Consider the following 19,331-nt stretch of genomic DNA (forward strand, 5'->3'; position numbering starts at 1 on the left):
AAGAATATCAGTGTCATTTTTTTTTGTGTTGCTGGTATCAGATTCTGGCTTTCAACACTGAACTATTCACTCCCTCCTTTTTTGAAAACTTCAAATTTTGGGCACTGTAGTTATTTTGCAAAGACTCTCTTTTTTTTAAAGACAGTATTTTTTTTTTTTTTTTGGTGCATAATGCTATAACCCTGGATAAATAAACAGGGATTATGTCAAACTGGGAATTTTGTATTCTAGATGAAGAATTATAACCTTAAAGAACTTTTCAAATGGAAAGAACCTCAAAGGTGCTCTAGTCCAACTTGCTCAATGTGCCATTAAGGAAACTGAGGCTCAGAGCAAACAGTGTCCAGGGTCACAGATGGAGCCTGGCCTGACAGTTGGCTCAGAGGCTGCCTGCCGGGGAAATGCACAACTTGGGAATCAAAGACCCTGGAATCAGATCCCAGGGGCCTCAGCCAGCTTCTCCCTCAATGGGGCTCAGTGCTGTTGTCTACACGGCGAGGAAATGGGCTATAGGAGCCCAGGTTCCTTGAAGACTCCCATCCAGAGCTCTGTTTCCTATCCAGAGCTCTGTTTCCCAGCCAAGGAGAACAGTACCAGCACCAGCACTGGGCTAGGTGCTCACACACAGAGATGCAAGAAACAAAGGTCTGCACATTGGAAAACCTTTAATGAGAGAGAGAAGAAAAAAATTCACTTCCACAGCTTTATATCCATTCCCTTGTGCCACTAACTTTTAATTTTTTTAAAGGAGTATAAATGGGAATGTTGATAAAGGGATATTTTCACTGAATGTCATATGAGACAAAACAATGGAAAATAGACATTACTTCTAAGGATGTAACACGAACAAGCATAATTTACTTGTGCCATCCTATCTCCCCTGTCTATCAGCTTCTGTCCTTGTTCCTGTTCTTATCATGCCTATGAGTCTATCAGTGAACCTGATGTAGGGTTCAAGACAAAAAGAAGTTCTAAGAGGACTCTGCAGGTAGCTACTGAACAGGGTCTGAGAAAGTCACTGTGACTCCCACATTCCAAGATCTGCTCACTGGTACCTTCTCTCTGGCCCATGTCTCAGACTCCAGTTAAGGTGCTGTATTCAGGAATGACCAATTTAGATAAGAGAGACACCATAATCCCTGAATTTAGCACACAGCTTGGTGGAATAGAAAGGCTGTAAGATGCCGAGAGGAGGGCACGGCTCAGAGAGACCAGACAGAAAATCATCATGGCCATAAATTAGATCACTTGGCTCTCGCTGCTTCCCGAGTATCAAGGACAATGCATTTTCACACAAAATACAACAGCTGGAGCACCAAGGTACGGGGCAGCATCATTCATTTGCTGGGTCTGCCAGTCAGTGAGCAGAAAAAAGAAGACCTGCTTACCAGCCCCTGCTCCTTCACCCTTTGTGTATTTAAAACTGACATAGCTCATGTCCCACCCCACATGCATACAGGAGCCATGGTAAGTCCTCCTCTGGGCAAATAGACATTTTAATTTTGTGAGAAAAGCAGGGGCTTGAAACTGCAATCCAAAATAATTGATGTGAATTATAAAATTAATCTTTCCCTTAGTGATACAGGGATTGACCAAGAAGTTCATTAAGTACCTCTTTTTTGAAGAAGATTTTAGACATGTGCTGTGTTGAACTTCCTTTCAATATTCCAGACAAGACTGGCCTTACTTCGGAATCTGGTTTGAGAATATCAGTTGTCTCTGTGGAGGTGGGAAAGGGGTGGCTTTTTCTGATGAAGGCCTGTTGACTACTCCATTCTTCATGATCAAATAAATCTGTTACAGTGAACTTTTAGTGTCAAATATCTGAAAGGGTTTCTGGAGTTTCCATTTGTTTGCATCTGTTAGCGTATGTCTTCCCCACACCATCCAATCCAGGTGATGGAGGAGGTCGCCCAGTCCAGTTCTTCACCAGTGTAGAAATTCACTTTATCAGATTCCAGACAGAAACTTCCAGTTTTGGGATTCCAATGATTCCCTCTTGAGCAGCTTGTATTTCTAGAAAGTTCTTTCCTATTTTCAGTCCAAACATGTCTTCCTATAAGATGTACCTATGATTTTGGAGATGTGGCCAATGAATCTAATGTCAGTTCTTCATATATTTGAAGACCACCATCAGTCTTCAAAATGTTTTCTTTCCTGAGTAACACCCCCACTGCCTTCCTTATGATTAGCTGCTAGTCTCTCTGTCCTTCTTCAACATTCTCTGATCCTGAGTAGCCCACATACTCCATGAGAGGATGACTCCCCCACATGTATGGCATATGGTTCAGCCTATATTGGTCAGTACCACCCTGGGAACAGGGGATTAAAATTGTCCCATCAAATTGAAGTTCAGGGCTTTGGTTGCCTGTGGAGGAAAGGACCACTCTTCCCCTCTCCAGCAGTAAGTGGTTTATCCAAGAATCCCGGCAGCTATTCCTGGTATGTGAAGGAGAAGCCTATTAAGAAGTGAGCTAAAAGTCACTTGTTGGATCAGGTTCTACCTAAACTCAGCATGACGAGGCTTTTGATTCATGTGATCCAGTAAATTCCCCTGTAGTTAAGGCTACTTTGTGCTGGAGTTTCTGAAGGGAGTCTGATGGACCCAGGCATCATTTCACATTCTCTACCACAATGGTCACCTTCCTCTGAATGTGTGCACCAGAATCCCCCTTATTCACAAGGGATAAGTTCTAAGTCCCCTGGTGAATGTCTGTAATTGCAGAATGCCCTGAAACCTATCTATACCTATGATGCTTTCTCCTATACCTATGTAACTATGACAAACTTTCATCCTTTCACTTACAGGAAGCACTTCATGGCTTCCCTTTGGCACATCAGAATGGCTAGCATCACTAGTCTTGTGCTTTGGGGGTACTGTTAAGTACCGCTGATCATGTACTTTCCACTGGCTGGCTTAGGCCACCTTGTTCTGGACACTACACACTGTATAGCAGAAATTCACAGAGGTTAAAAGTGCACTCACATTTTTGATAGCCCTATCACAGAGTTGGCTTAACTGAGTGAAAACAGGAAAAGTACTGAAAAAGAAATATTGCTCTTGTGTACTTTTCCATTTCTCACATGTCTCATTGACACAGTATTGAAGAGTCAAAATGAGTAGATAGTAAATCAATTTAGGGACATAGACAAGTTTGAAGATGATGCTATCTGTTGCCTCTCTCCTCAACAGAAACTACATCAGCGTTTTGTTTGGCTGAAGTTTGTCCCACAGTGAAGTATAATCATAGACTCTTGGGGTCTGAAACGATCTTATAGGTTTTTTTTTTTTCTTTCTTTTCTTTTCTTTTTTCTTTTTTTTTTTGGTTTGTGTGTTTAATCTAGGGGCACTTTACCACTGAGCTATTCTCCCACACTCCCAGCCCTTTTTATTTTGGGGCAGAGTCTCATTAAGTAGCTGAGGCTGGCCTTGAACTTGCCATTCTCTTGCAGCAGCCTCCTTAGTCACTGGGATTATAGATGTGCACCACCAAGCCAGGGCTTTAAAGGTTTTCTTTTTTTAAAAATACAACTGAGCTCCACCCTTATCTGATCCTAGACTTATTCCCTACATCATACCCCTACTGACTGAACTGCTGTTGGAAATCATTGGGTGAGAGGGAGCTTGCATTTCTCCAATGGCTTTTCCAACTCTTGCCCCAATTCTACCCTCCTGACAGTTCAAACCCACATCTTCTCTAAAGACAACTATGACTTCTCAGAAGTGTTTATCCTTTACTCTCTAATGCTGTCAAGGTGGAGTGTGAGTATGGGATATGGAAGAAAAGAAAGGGAACAAAACGATTAATTGAAGCTTCAGAATGAGTTGGCGGTCAGTTTCTTCTGATTGCAAAATTTGCTTTGCCAATGTGTGAAAAAGTAAAATTGAGCTAAATAATTTAGTTCTCCGATTTCATATTTGTTTATCAAGTACTTACTCTATTCCAGGCAATGTACTAGATTCTGGAACCCAAGAGATGGATAAGATACAATGGCTGCTCCACAAAAATGAATGACTCATTTAAGATCCCAGAAACTCCGTAGCAGGGCTAAGATTTAAGCATAGGGCTTGCAGTCTTCTCTAAAGGTCATGCTGTAGTTGGACAAAATACAGCTCTGTGGAGTTCTGCTTTCTTCCCTCAGGACTCCGTGGACTTCTCCCCCCACCATTATTAAACTATTTGCTCTGTAGATTTCTAAGACATTTCCCCTAATCCTCAACCCCCAGGTAGTGCTCTTGTCATTGCAAGGCAGATTATGTCATGGGCCTAGGCTCCATGTATTACTGCATTTGTAAAAAAACCACCATACATTTGACAACATTGTTTAGTCTGCTGAGATCCTGATAAGCAGCAACTGCAGCCAGTACACGGTACATGTGGCACAAGGAAAGGCAGACTCTTGAAATGGTTACATATAATCTTGTTATATGTTAACTAACATGTACCTTACTGGCTTGATTGCAAATGAAATGCAAAATAGATTTAAAGAAAATAAGTCATGGATGTAGAATGAACAGGACTAAGTTTGACTTTTGTTCCAGAGTTTTAGCTCATTCTTTTTGTATTGTGACATATGTAAATTGGGTTTCAATAAACCCAGGAGCACTCAGGAGGAGATGGTGATGTGAAAGCTGGTCCAGCATTTTTCATTTCTGTTTACAAAATAACTCTTGGTTCAAACAATGTGTTACATAGATGCATTTGAAAAATGGCCAGGTAAAGCAGCCACTCTTGGGTTTGCGTGCATGGATGCATGTGGGTGGAGTCTCACCTACTCAACGCACAGACTTCTCACCACTCCGCAAACCACTGACCTAGGATGGCTTCATCACTTTCTGGTGAGAACACTGAGGTCTGAAAAGAAACAGGGTCAAACAACTAAGAGGAAAAGCCAGGACAAGAACTCAGGTTAGTGCTCTGTGTGTAATTGGGGTAGAAACCATACAGAGTGTGATTTAAATTGAGTGTGCCATTTGCTAACTCCCTTCCCCTCTGGTTACTGAGGAGGCAGAGATCTGTCCAAAGGGCAGGGGCGTGTTCTGACACGTGATCTCTATAACCAGTTTCTGAACAGAAAAGAAAAATAGACAAGTTTCAGTACCTACTTTGGTCTTTCCTCCTCTAAACCTGAGGCCCAAGATTCTTCCCCTTATGAGGCTGTTCCATTCCCCAGTTTTTCTTCCCTTCTCCCCATGGTGGTCACCATCTACAGACCTTGATGGTAGAGCACAACAAGAGTTTACACTTAGCTCTAGTTGGTTGTCTCAGTTTCCCACAATTCTTTGGAGGTGATACCTTAGCTCTGTATATAAGCTGCCCCCTTTTCAGACTCCTAGGTATCTCTGGGACTCTTCTACCTAGTGTGTTCTGGTAATCTCTAGTTCTAAATCACATCAGCTCTGTGTTCCTTTTAGGCAACTCATTGCTTTTTCAATGAACTTAGCTTGTCTGTTTTATTGGCACTAAAGAGGGTTGGGTTCTTAGCATCATTAACATTTTAGTTGAGGAAGAATTCCCCAACCCCTAGGCATTAATCCAGAACTGTTAAACATCTAAAAAGTAATCTGTGCTCAAACAAAGCACGGCCAGTCTGCCCCCTTTTAACCTGGATGCCAATGAGCCCAGAGTCCCAAATCTACCCAAGTGTTCTATGCTGAATGGTGGTAAGCAAAACGCTGGAGTACAATAAAAGCTGATGTCTTTGTTGATGCTGCCATTACTGCTGTTGAGGACCACTTTTTCCCCAGGGATCCATATCCAGCCAGCAATTACCTGGCAGGCACAGAGCATCCTGGGAGAGTAATTTCCATCTCTGTAGACATACCAGTTGGAGGCAGTACTTGAATGGATGGGTGTGTAAAATAAGATGGCCATTTGGGCTCAAAACCTCTGGGTACCTCATCTCACTCTCTTCCTCACTAGCCTCTAGAGAAAAAAATGAGACTGAACTGAGAGCGGGAGACGGCCTGCCCTGCTGCTCAACACCTGGTAATCATGGGAATCATTTAGTGGTTTTAGAGTAGATCATTTTAACATCTTTTTGTATCCAGGAATTCCAGGATTCCATGAAGTAACAGACTGCCACACCAAATCTAAGCAAAGAGTGGAAGTCTTCCCAATCACAGAGTCAAGAAGGAGAGAAGATGGCAAAATTGCATCTATAAGCCAGACAGGATGTCAAGTTTACTACTACAAATTTCAATCTCATTCATAAGCTAAATTGATTATTTAAAAATTATAAAAGAATCGTAGTCCCTAGTTACTGGACTAAAAATGACTATATTCTGCATGCAATTTTATATATGATTGTGAATGACAAATTATGACTCAAAAAAGAAGGACTGTAAAAGGAAGGTTCTTGTGGGATCAGAAAAGTAATTCATTTTAGTCCTACCTGTGTGAGACATGGTCATATATTTTCAGAGTTACATAGGTAAATCCCTAAAGTACTTTCTGGAAATATAAATAATACTACTATTACCTTGTTCTTGTTTACCACCTTATATTTTTCAAAGAGATCCCTTAGGCCCTGGCTCATTTGGTCATGACAATTCCTCCCCAGGCCTAGCAAATGGGCTGTGGTGTCAAGTCAAATTCATACAGGGTGGTAAGGAAGCTTTCAGAGGCACATGCCAGCTGCTCTCAGGGGCAGGGACCTGGAGATGTGATGACTTCCAACCTCAATGGCTTCCAGGGATCTCAAAGGGATTCAGGGAATCCTCCAACCAGCATTCTATATCTGATCTCTGCTATCTGTGCCCATCTCCATCCCGATACACTTCCTGCCTCCTCTCCCACTCTCCTTCCCCTTTCTTACTACGGAGCTGCTTTAAAAGTTAACTAGGGGAATTGCTAAACTATTGGTAGACAGAAGAGTAAAGACAGTCATACCCTATTTAGGTAGAGTACTGGATGGATGTTCAACACAACATCCTATTTTAGATCTTTACCTCTCCCCAGCTGCACCTCCTTTTGATCTTAATGTCGCTCTTCTTTAACAATCTTCTGGCCTGAGCACCTGAGCTCAAGCATCTTCTACCTGTAAAACTTTCTTGGCTTCCTCAAGTGAGCTGACTGCTCACATCTCAGCTGAGGCCAGTGTCCAGCTCCTGCAGGCTTACTTTTACATCACCTGCCACCTGTTTGTTTTTTCTTCTGACTGGGCTGTACTCTTTGAGAGCAGGGACTATCTCTGTTTCATTCTGTGCTCCCAGGGCTTAGCATACTGCTAGGCACAAAGTAGGTGCTCAATGACAAATAAATGTCAAATTGAGATGTATATCAGACAATAGCTTAGATGGTGCTATAAAGCCAAACCAACCTTGGATTGGTACTTTACAAAAGATAGCCCTAGGGCTGAGGTTGTGGCTCAGTGGTAGAGTGCTTGCCTAGCACATGTGAGGCACTGGGTTCGATCCTCATCACCACATAAAAATAAAGGTATTGTGTCCATCTACAATAATTAAAAAAAAAAAAAAAAAGACAGGCATGGCTGACCTGAAGTACCCAGACCTCAACTAAGGTAGTAACACATAATTTACCGTTAATGGAAAATTGCTAATTTCTAAGCAACCTATACTTTGGTGATAATTTCTCGTCCATTTCCGCTCTATTTTAAAGACAACCTAGGAACTCACTTCCTGTCTTTGGCAGAGGCTAGGAAAATAAAATTATGAGTCCTCTGGATAAGTTTCAGGTAGATATTGGGAGAAAATTTTGTCACTAGCCATTAAAATAATTCCTCAGCAGAAGCAAATGTGTGTAAGTGAACATGTTCATTATTACTTAAATTTTACCTCTATATTTTATGGAACATAAATTTGATTTTATGGCTTGAAATATCAGTGTATTTTAAATGTACATATCCTAAACAGTGAAGATAAAAATAGACGCTGAATTGAAACATGTAGGCTCTTGTTTACCACCTAATATTTTTCTTTAGGTCAAAAATTGCATGCATGTGGCTTTTGCCCATTAAAGGTGAGTATGTAGAATTTGTGTCAATGACCCCCTACCACTTGTTTTTTTTGTTAGAGATCTCACACAATACACTGGATACTTAAAATTTACTTAAATCCTTGATGTTCTGAACTTGAAAAAGTTCATGCAAGATGGAGAGATTCCAGATAACCTTTTGTCAAAGAGGGCAAACTTTGCAGGTATGTTGCAGTTCCAGACATATTCAGTATATTAAGACATAAAAAGGATAATATCTAGAGCTGGGGTGTAGTTTATTGGTAGAACACTTGCCTCTCACATGTGAGGTGCTGGATTCGATTCCCAATACCACATAAAACTAAATAAATAAAAATAAGGATATTGTGTCTATCTACAACTAAAAAATATTTATAAAAACGTAATATCTATAGTTTAAACTTAACATTGAATGTAAAACAATATTAAATGACTGATATTAGGATTAGTGACAATATGCCAATCAAAGGCTTTTAAAAAACAAATAAAATTCAGTGTAAAAAGTCCTAGTATTTTGAAAATTAGCATCTGAAAAGTGTTTAATGTTTTAAATAGTTTTAAGAACACAGGCTTTCTTTTCTATTATTAAAAAAATACTCTATCTTGGGCACAGTTTATTCCTACAAAATAAATGAATGTTTAAAAGACAATCTGTCAAGTGAAAAAAAAAAAGACACATTAAAATAGCAGGTTTCCAAGCCAAGTTAAACAAAATATTTTCTCCTTGACAAGCTGCTTACATTTAAATGAAAACAGGGCAAATTTGGTCAATAATATAGATTGCATATAATAAAAAGGACCTTAGATCATGTTAATACAAGGATCAGAAAGCAGTAACTTCAATTAAAACCACCCAATTATTTAGCAAACTTTCAGATACAGCAAATAAATTAATCTGTTTTAAATGAAAGCACTCAGATAAGTAGCTTTTTGACCTCTGAGTAAGTCTCACGAGCAGCACTGTGAAGCAAGAGTCTGCTGAAACCAGTCAAAGTCCCCAAATCAAACACATGGTATTAGTAGTCAAAAAGCATTACAAAACATACTTCCTTGGTTAGTAGCAGGGGGTTCTGAAGCAAACGCCACCTACAGTTCCTCTCTTACTTTGATATACAGTGTGTGTATGGGGGGTGAATGCACACTTCTCCCACCCACGAACAGTCAGGTATCTTGGTTTTAACAACAGGATGTTTTCATTTCTGTGCTATGTTGTGGAAAAAGGCAGTCCTTCACCATTAAAAGTGCCCGTCTTTCACTTAAAATCCTCTATTATCTACTAATGTTTAACTTGTAATGAGATTTAAAAATGCCTCTTTATTGAGACAAGTAATATGTCATCATTTTGTTCAGCTAACAGCCCTGTCTCCTTGAGTTAAGAACAGTAGATCTCTATTTCGTACGCTGGTGGCAAAACCTGGTGAATAAATGAGAATTAGCCAACTGGCAGTAAAGGTTTCTAATCTCTAAGATTCCAACTTTCCTTTTACCTTAGTTTTAATTATTCTGTTTGGCCAGATGATATATTTTTTCAATAAAGTGATCTTCTCTGTTGCAATAATTTATTTGAACACCATTCTTATGCATTTTTAACAACAAAAAAACACACCACCATTCACTATTTCTCTTATCTTTTTGATCCTTTTTACTACTTATCATCTTCTTTATTTGAAACAGATTTTTAACAGATAATCTTGATCATTACAACAATATCTTGCTTGCATTTTATTCAAATAATTCTTAAAAACAGCTTAAAAAGCCGTTTGGAATAACATCAAGCTTGCCATCAATCAAACGAAAAAATTCCGCTGGCGGTTGTATAAACATCAGATCAAGTCTGATGTCTTCAAGGATTTCAGAGTGAACCATAAAAAACTCCATTAACTTCTGACAAAGAATGCAAATTAATCACAACATGGGGTGAAATGAAATTAAAGGCTCTTTTCTAATCAATGACAAGGCAGGATGAAATATTTGTTACTCTCTCTGCACTCAGGCTGCCTAGGATGCTTGCACTTCCCTTGCAAAGCCCCAAGTGTAAGGTGTGAGCACAGATTCACCCACGGTGGCTCTTCAGCTCTCCACCCCCTCCCCCCTAGAGCTATCTGCTTACAAGTCGTGGAGATTCACAAAACACACTAATCATCCGAATCTCAGGTGCATCCAATTTGTTATTCACACTCTCCCATGCCAGTGAAAAGCCTGGCGCAGACAGATGCACCAGGAACCCTAAATGACAGTTTTGGCCTCCGGAAGTACGATCACTACAGCAAAATCTAGTACAGCCTCCAGGTGAAATGTCTGGAGCTCCATATGGAGCAGGGAAAATTAACAACAAGATGAAAATCACTGCAGCAGCAGGGAGTCGGAATTTTTGAAAAAAAAATGAAATTTAAAGATGAAGAAAGAGAAGTAATAAATTAATGGGGTGTGAAAACATTCAAAGCTTTACAATACCAGGGGCACTATTTGCTCAGATTTTTTCCCTTTTTTTAACTTCAGGTCATTTTGATGTAATTTATTAACCAAGATCAGGAATTGTAGCCAAAAGAGGAACAATATTTTTATACGTGCAAAAGTACTTTAAATACATTTGTATCTGTATTAGCTTTGCTTTCCTGTATCTGTATTAGCTTTGCTTTCCTGTGGCATCTTGCTTACCAAATTCCCCAGTGCCAGTGCGGACACATCCCCTGAGAAGACTCCTTAATGGATTGACTATCATCCTAACACAGGGCCCTGCTGTAAAGTTTGAGTGAAGGATGACAATTTTTAGCAGGCAATCCTTTTTATTTCTCCTAAATATGGTGTCATTAAACAAACCATTGCCCACCATCACGGTTTTGAAGTCAACTGAATCTGGATCTGTGTGACTCACCACACACAGCTCCAGTCCTTGTCCAGGGCTGCACATCTTCCCACATTACTATTAAGCTAAATTGTTCAAGAAATCGAGACATCTTTGCAAGATGTTTAAAAAAGCAGTTTCTCATAATCCTGTGGTAGAGGATGCTTTATAGGCACCCAGAATTAATGGTACTGAAGTCATCGAGAGTTCTCAGGCCGTCTGGATCCCCCTGTCACTCTACTAAATACATGATAAGAAAAGCAAAAGGGCTTTAGGGAATGGCCATGTCATCTACAGGCACAACCCTCTGGTGCCCAGCACTCTCATCTGCACAGGAGGCCAACCTAGAGCAGGGAAGGTAAACAAGGAGAAGGGGTTGGTAGGGCTGTGTGGATAACAGAGACTTGGTAGGAACAACCAATCAAATTCAGAGGTCCTGAAGCCAGTAGTGGGGTTTAATTGCTTCCAAGCCCTAAACTTAACTATACCCATTCTTCCCTCAGGCAAGGTGCCTGGCCTCTCAGCACTGCAGTCTTGCTCACCTGGAGGCTGGAAAGAGTGGTTCCCTGCAGGAGGGAGGTACAGCCTGGGACAGATACAGAAAGTGCTCGGGAGCTCGAGGTAGGAAAGGTGCTGGATGAATTCATGATGCCACTGTTCATCTTCTTAATAAGCCATAGTAATAAACTGCATTCATAGTGGCCCCCTAACCTCTTTCTGTGGAGTCCTAAACTGCGCATGTCCCAAGAGTCTAAAGGAAACTCTAAGAAACACCCAACCCACAAAACAATGAAAATAGAATCTCAACAAAAATCCAACCCTGTAACTTATATGTTGGTCCCAGGCCACTGCCTCTTGCTAATATCCTCCCAACATCCTTCCCTTATCAGCCCTCTCACCATGTCACCAGCGGGAAGAAGGGCTGCTAAGGATGCTGTCAGCGGCACTGACACAGGGCAGAGGGGGGGATGTTCTTGAAGCTTGCTTCTCTCCCAGGATTCCCTCAGCTCACTTTACTCATAGCTCCAGGGATGGCTCACAGGTTGCTAAGAACTTCCTTTGGCAATCTTCTCTTGGTAGCTGGAAACTGTTGTGTGTTGCAGCCCCACACTAGGGCCAAGATGGAGCTTCTCTAAGTGGTTTAATAGCCATAATCTCATTTGGTCAGCATGCTCCTCCAATCAGATAGCAGAGGTGGATTTCGCAGGACTCTCACTTTAGACAAGAGGAAACCAAGGCCTCAGGACTTGCAAGGCAAGAATGGCAGCTGTGGTGAGTTTGTGGTCCAGATGAATTCTAATGCTCATCTTCTGCCTCCAGGTCCAGCTCTTTCCAATGGGCTACTCTTCTCAGCTTGCCCCTCGTGAAGAGGCTCAGGTCTGGCACCTTGAATGCCTTTGGGTTTAGAGCAGCAATTCCATGTCACCATCCCTAGCCCAAGTACACAGGGATTCAAAACTATGATACCTTAACAATATATGAAAAGCTTTTACATTCAAGGACCTGCCTAGTAGGCCATAATTAGGATGGAGTAGTCCTTGAATTGGTAGATGGCATGTTGCTTTGATTCTATGGCTGCTTTGTAGTGAGTTTCCTGTCATTAGAGGTATTCAAACAGAATGTGAATGTTTGCTCTTCAGAGATGTTGTAGAGAGGTTTGATTCCACGATGTCTGAGATCCCTTCCAACACTTAGAGTGTATGATTCACTCCTGCCTACTGCACTTGGGATTCAATGAAACCAAACTAGTCACAGTTCAACCGTGAGCAATCAGCAATTCTGTTGGCCCATCTTCTAAGAGGAGGTGGTCTCAGAGTGCGTGGGAGTTCCAATAAGACAATGTAGGCACTTATATTTTCCATATTTTTGTTATACATAATAATGTGACTCATTGTTAGATATCCATGTATGCACAACATAACAATATAATTTGTTCAAGATCGTTCCCAGTACCCTTCCTTTTCTCCCCTCCTCTCTCCACCTGGTCCCTTTCCTCTACTCTACTAGCCCCCCTTTGCTTTTCATGTGATCCCTTCACCTAGGACAGGAGTTTGTGAGGGTATTTTTGTGTTTTGTTTTTGGTCCTGTGGATTGGTCCCAGGGATGCTTTACTATAGAGCTACATCCCCAATCCTTTTAATTTTTATTTTGTGACAAAGTCTCACTAGATTGGTCTTGAACTTGTGATCCTCCTGCCTCAACCCCCAGGGTTGCTGTGATTACAGGTGTGTGCTGCCATGCCTGGCTAGGAAAGCATTTGTAAAGTACTTTTCCCAACTTTCCCTTGATAGTATAAAACCTGTAAAATAAATGCCATTTTCACCAAAATGTAATAAAACACCCAAACTTCTATTGAAAGATCTGGGAAACAGGCCTGACAATAGGCTCAAAACTACTTCTATTATTTGAAATAAAAGAACAAACTGGGTGACAACATTCTTTCATAATTTGGGGAATCTAGTTCTTTTCCCCACTCTGATGATAAAGGCATTGCTAATTAGGGAGTACAGCATATTAGAATTTTCCAACTTCCACGTGATTGATCCAGTAAATGCATACTTTTAAGACATTTGGGAAACAACACTGCAAAGGTGTGCAGCCTCTTCCCAAATCTGACCATAGCCTTCAAGGGCTTCATTTGTCAAGTGCAAGGGCAATCTACTTCTCAGACTTGTCATTCACCAAATCTTGCTGAATAACTACTTTAAACAGGAATCTCAAGAATATAGCTACATTTTCAACATTCAGAATTTTTATGAGATGGCTTTCAAGTTTTTTCTTTTCCTTTTTTTTCTTTTTTAATATGGCATTTTCTAGTTTCCCTTTATTACTTTTTTTTGGGGGGGGTACTAGGGATTGAACTCAGGGGTGCTTAACCACTGAATCACATTCCCAGCCATTTATTTTATAATTTTTAAATTTTGAGATAGGATCTTGCTAAATTGCTTTAGACCTCACTTAAGTTGCTGAGGCTGGCTTTGAACTGTGATCATCCTGCCTCAGCCTCCTGAGTGACTGGGTTTACAGACACACCTGGTTTAGGTTTTCTACTAAGATTTGTTTGAAAGACAGATACATCTTACAGGTCCTCTTCTGTTCATTTTCAAAATTTTACAGGATTACATAAATTGGCCAAACAATGAATTGTTTAAAAATTACTGACAGGATAAGAGTCTTACCAAGATAAATATTCTAATGAGTTATAAATCCTGAAAATGTGATTTTAATTTGATGGGCTACCTAGAGTTAAGCAGCAAGGCTGTAGACACTAAAATCTCACTAAATGCTAGATTAGAGCGCATGCTAAATGACTGCATTTTAGATTCTCTCTTTAAGGAAAAGATAATGTTTAAACAAAGAAGCTTACAAATTCAAAAGTGAGACTAACACTTCTGGACCTGACAACTTGGACAGTTTCTCTCCCACTTATCTGATGACTTTAACTGTGAAGGAAAAAGGATACAAAAGAGACATTTCAGTGAGTGAAGGATCTTTAAATGTCCACATGGGTACCAGGAAAATTTGCTTAAAACTGCTTATAAAGAGATAGAGAGAATGCGCCCCCTCCCATTATTCAATAACCACTGTTTGTGATGCATCTGCATAATCTAACCATGCATAAATTAGTATGTGTAATACAACACTTATTTGCATAATAATAGCAAGTTAATAGATGCTTAAAGAGCAGAGACCAACACCTCCTTTAAATCAGACATGCCTCCAGGCACTTTGGCCTGTACAGACCAAGATGCCAGAAAAACAGTGAGCATCAACCAGAGGAAAACAGTCAAACCATTCATTTTTCATCCCTCTCGACATTTCACTTATTTCCCTCCACACACAGGGGAATCATTTTCAAACCACAAAATAGCATTATATGTTAAGTGTGAGCACCCTCCTATAGTAAAAATCTTAAAGAAATTAAAACAATGCTAGTAAAATGGACTGTTTTTTTTTCTTAGAAATGTGGATAGGAAGAAGCAAAATCTAAAAAAGAATTATGCTCAAAATCAAACTCACACAAAATTGGGGGCCTATTTGCCTTGCAAAAATAATGACTTCAATTAGACATTTTTCATCCTTCTTCTTAACCCTTTAACTCAAATAATTTAATTGAATCCAAAATCCCGAAGAAAAGGGTATCAAAGAAAGACTGGACCCCTCCTCCAACCCTAATGTGAGCACATGGTACCGGGCAGGATGAGGGAAAAACATCTCGAATGTCACACAAAGGAAGATGATCGCTGTCAACCTTTAACAAAGGGGAAAAAAAGTCTGGAGTTTAAAAAAATCAAAAATCAATAGAGACTTCTAAATGACTCCTTTAAGATATCACTTTTCAATTTAACAGGACAGATTTATTTGTATGTGGCTCAAATGCTCACAATTGCTCCCTGCACCTTCATACATAGGAATGAATGTCACAGTGGCAAACGGCAGTAATGAACAATCTTACCTGAGGATATGGAAACCTCCCAAGAGCAAGCTGGGAAAGGAAATAATATTTGTCTAGTTATAGATTTGTATGCAGGGCAGATCTCCTTAAAACAGACAAGTACTAAATTTCAGAAATGCATCTAGCAAATACAAAAAGCTCACAACCTCAAATGCACAAACTAAATTATTGCTGTAATTACATTACAAGCTGTATTTAGAATGGACATTTTCAATAGACAATGTTGCATCCCTGATAAAATATTCTAATTTTAATAACTAGACATTACCCTTATGTAGTTTCTCTTAGGAATATTCTCAGCTCTGTGGCCATTATTTACATTTACATGTGTGCGACAGTTTCTTCTACACAGATATAAAACTGTTGGCTTCTTCTCTGTAAGATAGGAACATCTAATTGTTCCCAGCCCACAGCTCTGCAGTGATCAGTTTTTTTGTGTAAATGAAGGGCTATAGGAAGTGGGAATGGGCCAGGTTCTGAAATGAAAAACCATGCTATTATTTTCATACTTTTTGTTTGTTTTATTTGGTCCATTTTCTATCCATACATAGAGGGAAAGTGCTACCTCTGGTGTGAAAATGGCAATTTAAAGATTGTGAAGCTGAAACTTCAGTCTAAAAGTGGGAAAGGGAACCTTAGAGCTTCTGGATTAGCTTGACTCGTAAACTATTCTCTGTTTCTGAGCCAGTCACTTAATTTTGGTCTTTGGGTCCTCACCTGGAAAAACAAAATGATTCCTCCAAGACAGGGCTGACATAATACGATCAAATTTAACAAACTCACGATAATCTATTTAAGGAAAATAACTACATTCAAAGTAGAATCACAACATCAGGGAATTTTAAAGCTGGAATGGATCTGTATCAATCTTCTTCACAGATGGGACTTCCAGAGTCCCACTAAAGCAGTTCCTACACAGTTAATCAGTGGAAACCTAGGGGCTGACCCCAAGACTTGTGACTTCATTCAGAGTTCTTCCCAGCACATTATGCTGTCTTTCTAGATCTTGAGAAGTTGAACGCTTATTTCAAAAAAAGGAACATTGCTTAAACAATTTTGAACTGTATTTTGGAATTGTGTTTAGAATAATTTCACGTAACACAAGGACACCTACTTCATTTTATGAGAACTGCATCTTGGATTTAAAATGATGTCCCTCAGCTTTTTGATTGCATAAACTATTTGTAGACTAATGGGTAAATGATCTATAGATATTATCAAAACCAAAAGTTATATGCAAAGAACAAATACTTTGTTATTTGCTAAGGATAGAAATGAAGATATTAAGGTTTTCAAAGTTCCAAAACCAGTTTGAGCAATAGCAATATAATAGGAATTAACCATATGACCTTGTAAGGTGACTATTTTGAGAGTGTCACCACTCATTTGTGTGTGTGTGTGTGTGTGTGTGTGTCTGTGTGTTATGGGATACCTAGTGTCATTACTGACTTCTTATATCCAAGATACATACATATATATATTTTTAAATATATAAATTTATACTATTATTTCATTTGATGGATACAGTTCATCCCTTCAGGTATAAATAACAAAAGTATCACAAGATAAGGAGAAGAAAAGTGTGGCTGTTCACCTTAGTGGCTTTCAGAGTCTTGTGTGATCACATTTGTGGTCTATGTATTGTAACTCATCAGGAATGGGGAGGGGCTCAGCTTTCTACTGCCCCAACTCTGCCTCCACCCAACAGGCTACATTTTTGCCCTACATTTTAGAAATACAGTATGTTTCTGTCCAATGAGAGTGTGCACACTGATTCAGAAGGAGTCACCGTGGTCTATCATGGTGGTTGTCCAGGCATCTGTGCCACTGTGTACTGACCTAACAGGTGACAGCTCACTGAAAGCTGACACCTGTCAACACATGATCTGTGGATGATGAATTTTGCATATTATTCCATTTGGAGTTAAAGAAATGGCAAGGGGGGTCTTTTATCTAAGAAAGCTAATAGTTCAATAATACTAGAAAATATTTAGAACATCCTGTCTCCAACCCTCCTATAGGTACCGTACCATTCTCTTGGGTGCATGTTGATACATCCTTAGGGACCATGGAAGAATCCCATCCACACAGCTTACAGGCAGAAGAAACTTTTGTGTGACACAGACCATCAAGACCTAAACTAGCTTTCAGGTACCAAGACTGGCCATTGGTTCTCGAAGTTTAAAGAATCAAAAAATGATAAATGGAAGTCTTAAAAAAAAAAGAGTAGGAAAAGGTGAAAATGTGAATTCATCCCATTTCAACACAAAGCCTCCAGATTCTCAAATCATCATTTTGCATGGAAAAGCCAGGCTCCGGCTGACAAGGGACTGTTGCACTCATCTACTTGGCTCCTGTCACAACTGGTACAAGGTAAACAAGAATGGCTGATGGCATTTATTTGCTCTTTAAGGTACTACCATGCAGGAGACAGAACATTCATTGGGGATCTCTTTGTCCCAGTCTGCTTGGGAACAGGTGGCAGTGCTTGAACTGGTGAATACATCGTTTCTGAGCCTGGCTTTGTTTTCTGTATATTTTCCTGACACCCTATGGAACATCAGTCCTACCTGTCAACTATGCTTCTGAAAGGACTGCTTCTAAGACATCTTGCAGGTATGGACTGGTTCCTCGACCTTGAGCACTGCAAAAGTAGCACGACAATTGCTTCCTCTCTGACAGTGTCACCACTGGGTTGCTGCAGCCCCAGACCAAGGACTCCAATTCTATACTAGTAAACATGGGCAGTGGCACTACAAGGCTGTGACCGAGAGCAGTCATTTTGAGGCCCCAGCAGAGGAACACGCCTTCCTTCCATGTGTGTCCTTATCCTTCCAGGACCAATGCAGCTCCAGTATTTATGCTCCAACCATTTGTCTTGTGGCACATTAGAAGGAAATATGCAGCCAGGCCCTAGAACCCTTTTATCAAGCTGTACTAGGAAGAGGTAAAAAGGAAAACGGGCTCTTCAGAAACATGGCTGCATGAAGAACAAGTCTTCATGAGGCTGTCAAAAGTCAAAATAAACACAGAACCCTTGTGGGGAGAGGGAGCACACAGGCTCTAAGAGAATATTTCAGAGACAGACAGACCTGGGGCCATGCTGTATCTTTTACCCCTACTGGTCTATTAATCTACTTGCATTTCCCCAGTTTTTATTGTCAAGGTATTATAAATTAGGAAACTTACAAAAGAGAGTATGTAATCTTCTCTGAAATGGCCTGCAGATATGTCACTGTACTAAATGTGTTTCAGATTTAATGAAGCTTTAATGTCCTTTTTAATTTTGCCTGTTTCTGTATCACCAGGGGTCGGGCAAGGCAATCAGCACTCAAGAGGGTGGTTTGGTTTAAAACTAGGAAAAAACTCATTTGCTTATGAGTTGCACTGTATTTTCTTAATTAAATTTACTGAGTAAAATGGTTTAAGTTCAGCCAACCAATGACCTTTGTATGTAGATTTAGATTTATAAATAGGTTAACAGTTAAAGTAAAGGGGAAAAAAGAATTGCAACAAAGCAAACAGATTAGGCTAAGCCAATAGAAATCTCTGCTCTCTTTATCATCTTTACAAAAGAAGCATTTAAATATAGACAGCTTAAGTCCAGTTTTAAAAAAGTATATTGAAAAATGTGGACCCACATAAGCGCCAGCAATTCATCAAAGGACTCTCACATCCTTTTCATTCCCAGGAGGGGAGCGGCTCATATTGTAAAAGATTTGGAAAAGCTTTATTTGTTTTTTGGGGGTGGTGGTAGACAAGAGGGAGGGAGAAGAGTCTAGTTAATGTTAAGTAAAAAAAAAGTGCATTTTAATTTCAAACACTTAAGATTCAGCAAACTGCTGAATACTCCTTGTGGGACATTTATTTTGTAAAAGGCAAAAAAAGAATGCAGGAGAAGTGATCATCAGTTGGGACTACATTTAAATCACAGTATCCACTAACATCTCACTGCAAAATTATGAATGTTCCTTCCTGCCACCTAGTTAATCTTTGATTTGGCCATCCATAATCTATGAATTGCTTTTGGTTAGCAGCATTTGAATATGTTGGA

General features: G+C 39.9%; 1 protein-coding gene across 9 annotated transcripts in view; it reads right to left on the reverse strand.

Moving 5' to 3' along the window:
* Map2k5 (mitogen-activated protein kinase kinase 5) overlaps positions 1–19,331 on the reverse strand; it is a 236,736-nt gene that overhangs the window by 66,266 nt on the left and 151,139 nt on the right. For 7 of the 9 annotated variants that reach the window (XM_040276276.2, XM_078049408.1, XM_040276274.2 and 4 more), the window contains one exon: positions 15,278–15,307. The exons of the other annotated variants lie outside the window; for them this stretch is intronic. In XM_040276276.2, coding sequence (XP_040132210.1) covers positions 15,278–15,307 — 30 coding nt within the window. The remainder of the gene's footprint in view (positions 1–15,277; positions 15,308–19,331) is intronic. 9 annotated transcript variants of the gene reach the window in all.

The sequence above is a fragment of the Ictidomys tridecemlineatus genome, chromosome 5, assembly GCF_052094955.1.
Source record: "Ictidomys tridecemlineatus isolate mIctTri1 chromosome 5, mIctTri1.hap1, whole genome shotgun sequence".
NCBI classification, from domain to species: Eukaryota; Metazoa; Chordata; class Mammalia; order Rodentia; family Sciuridae; genus Ictidomys; species Ictidomys tridecemlineatus.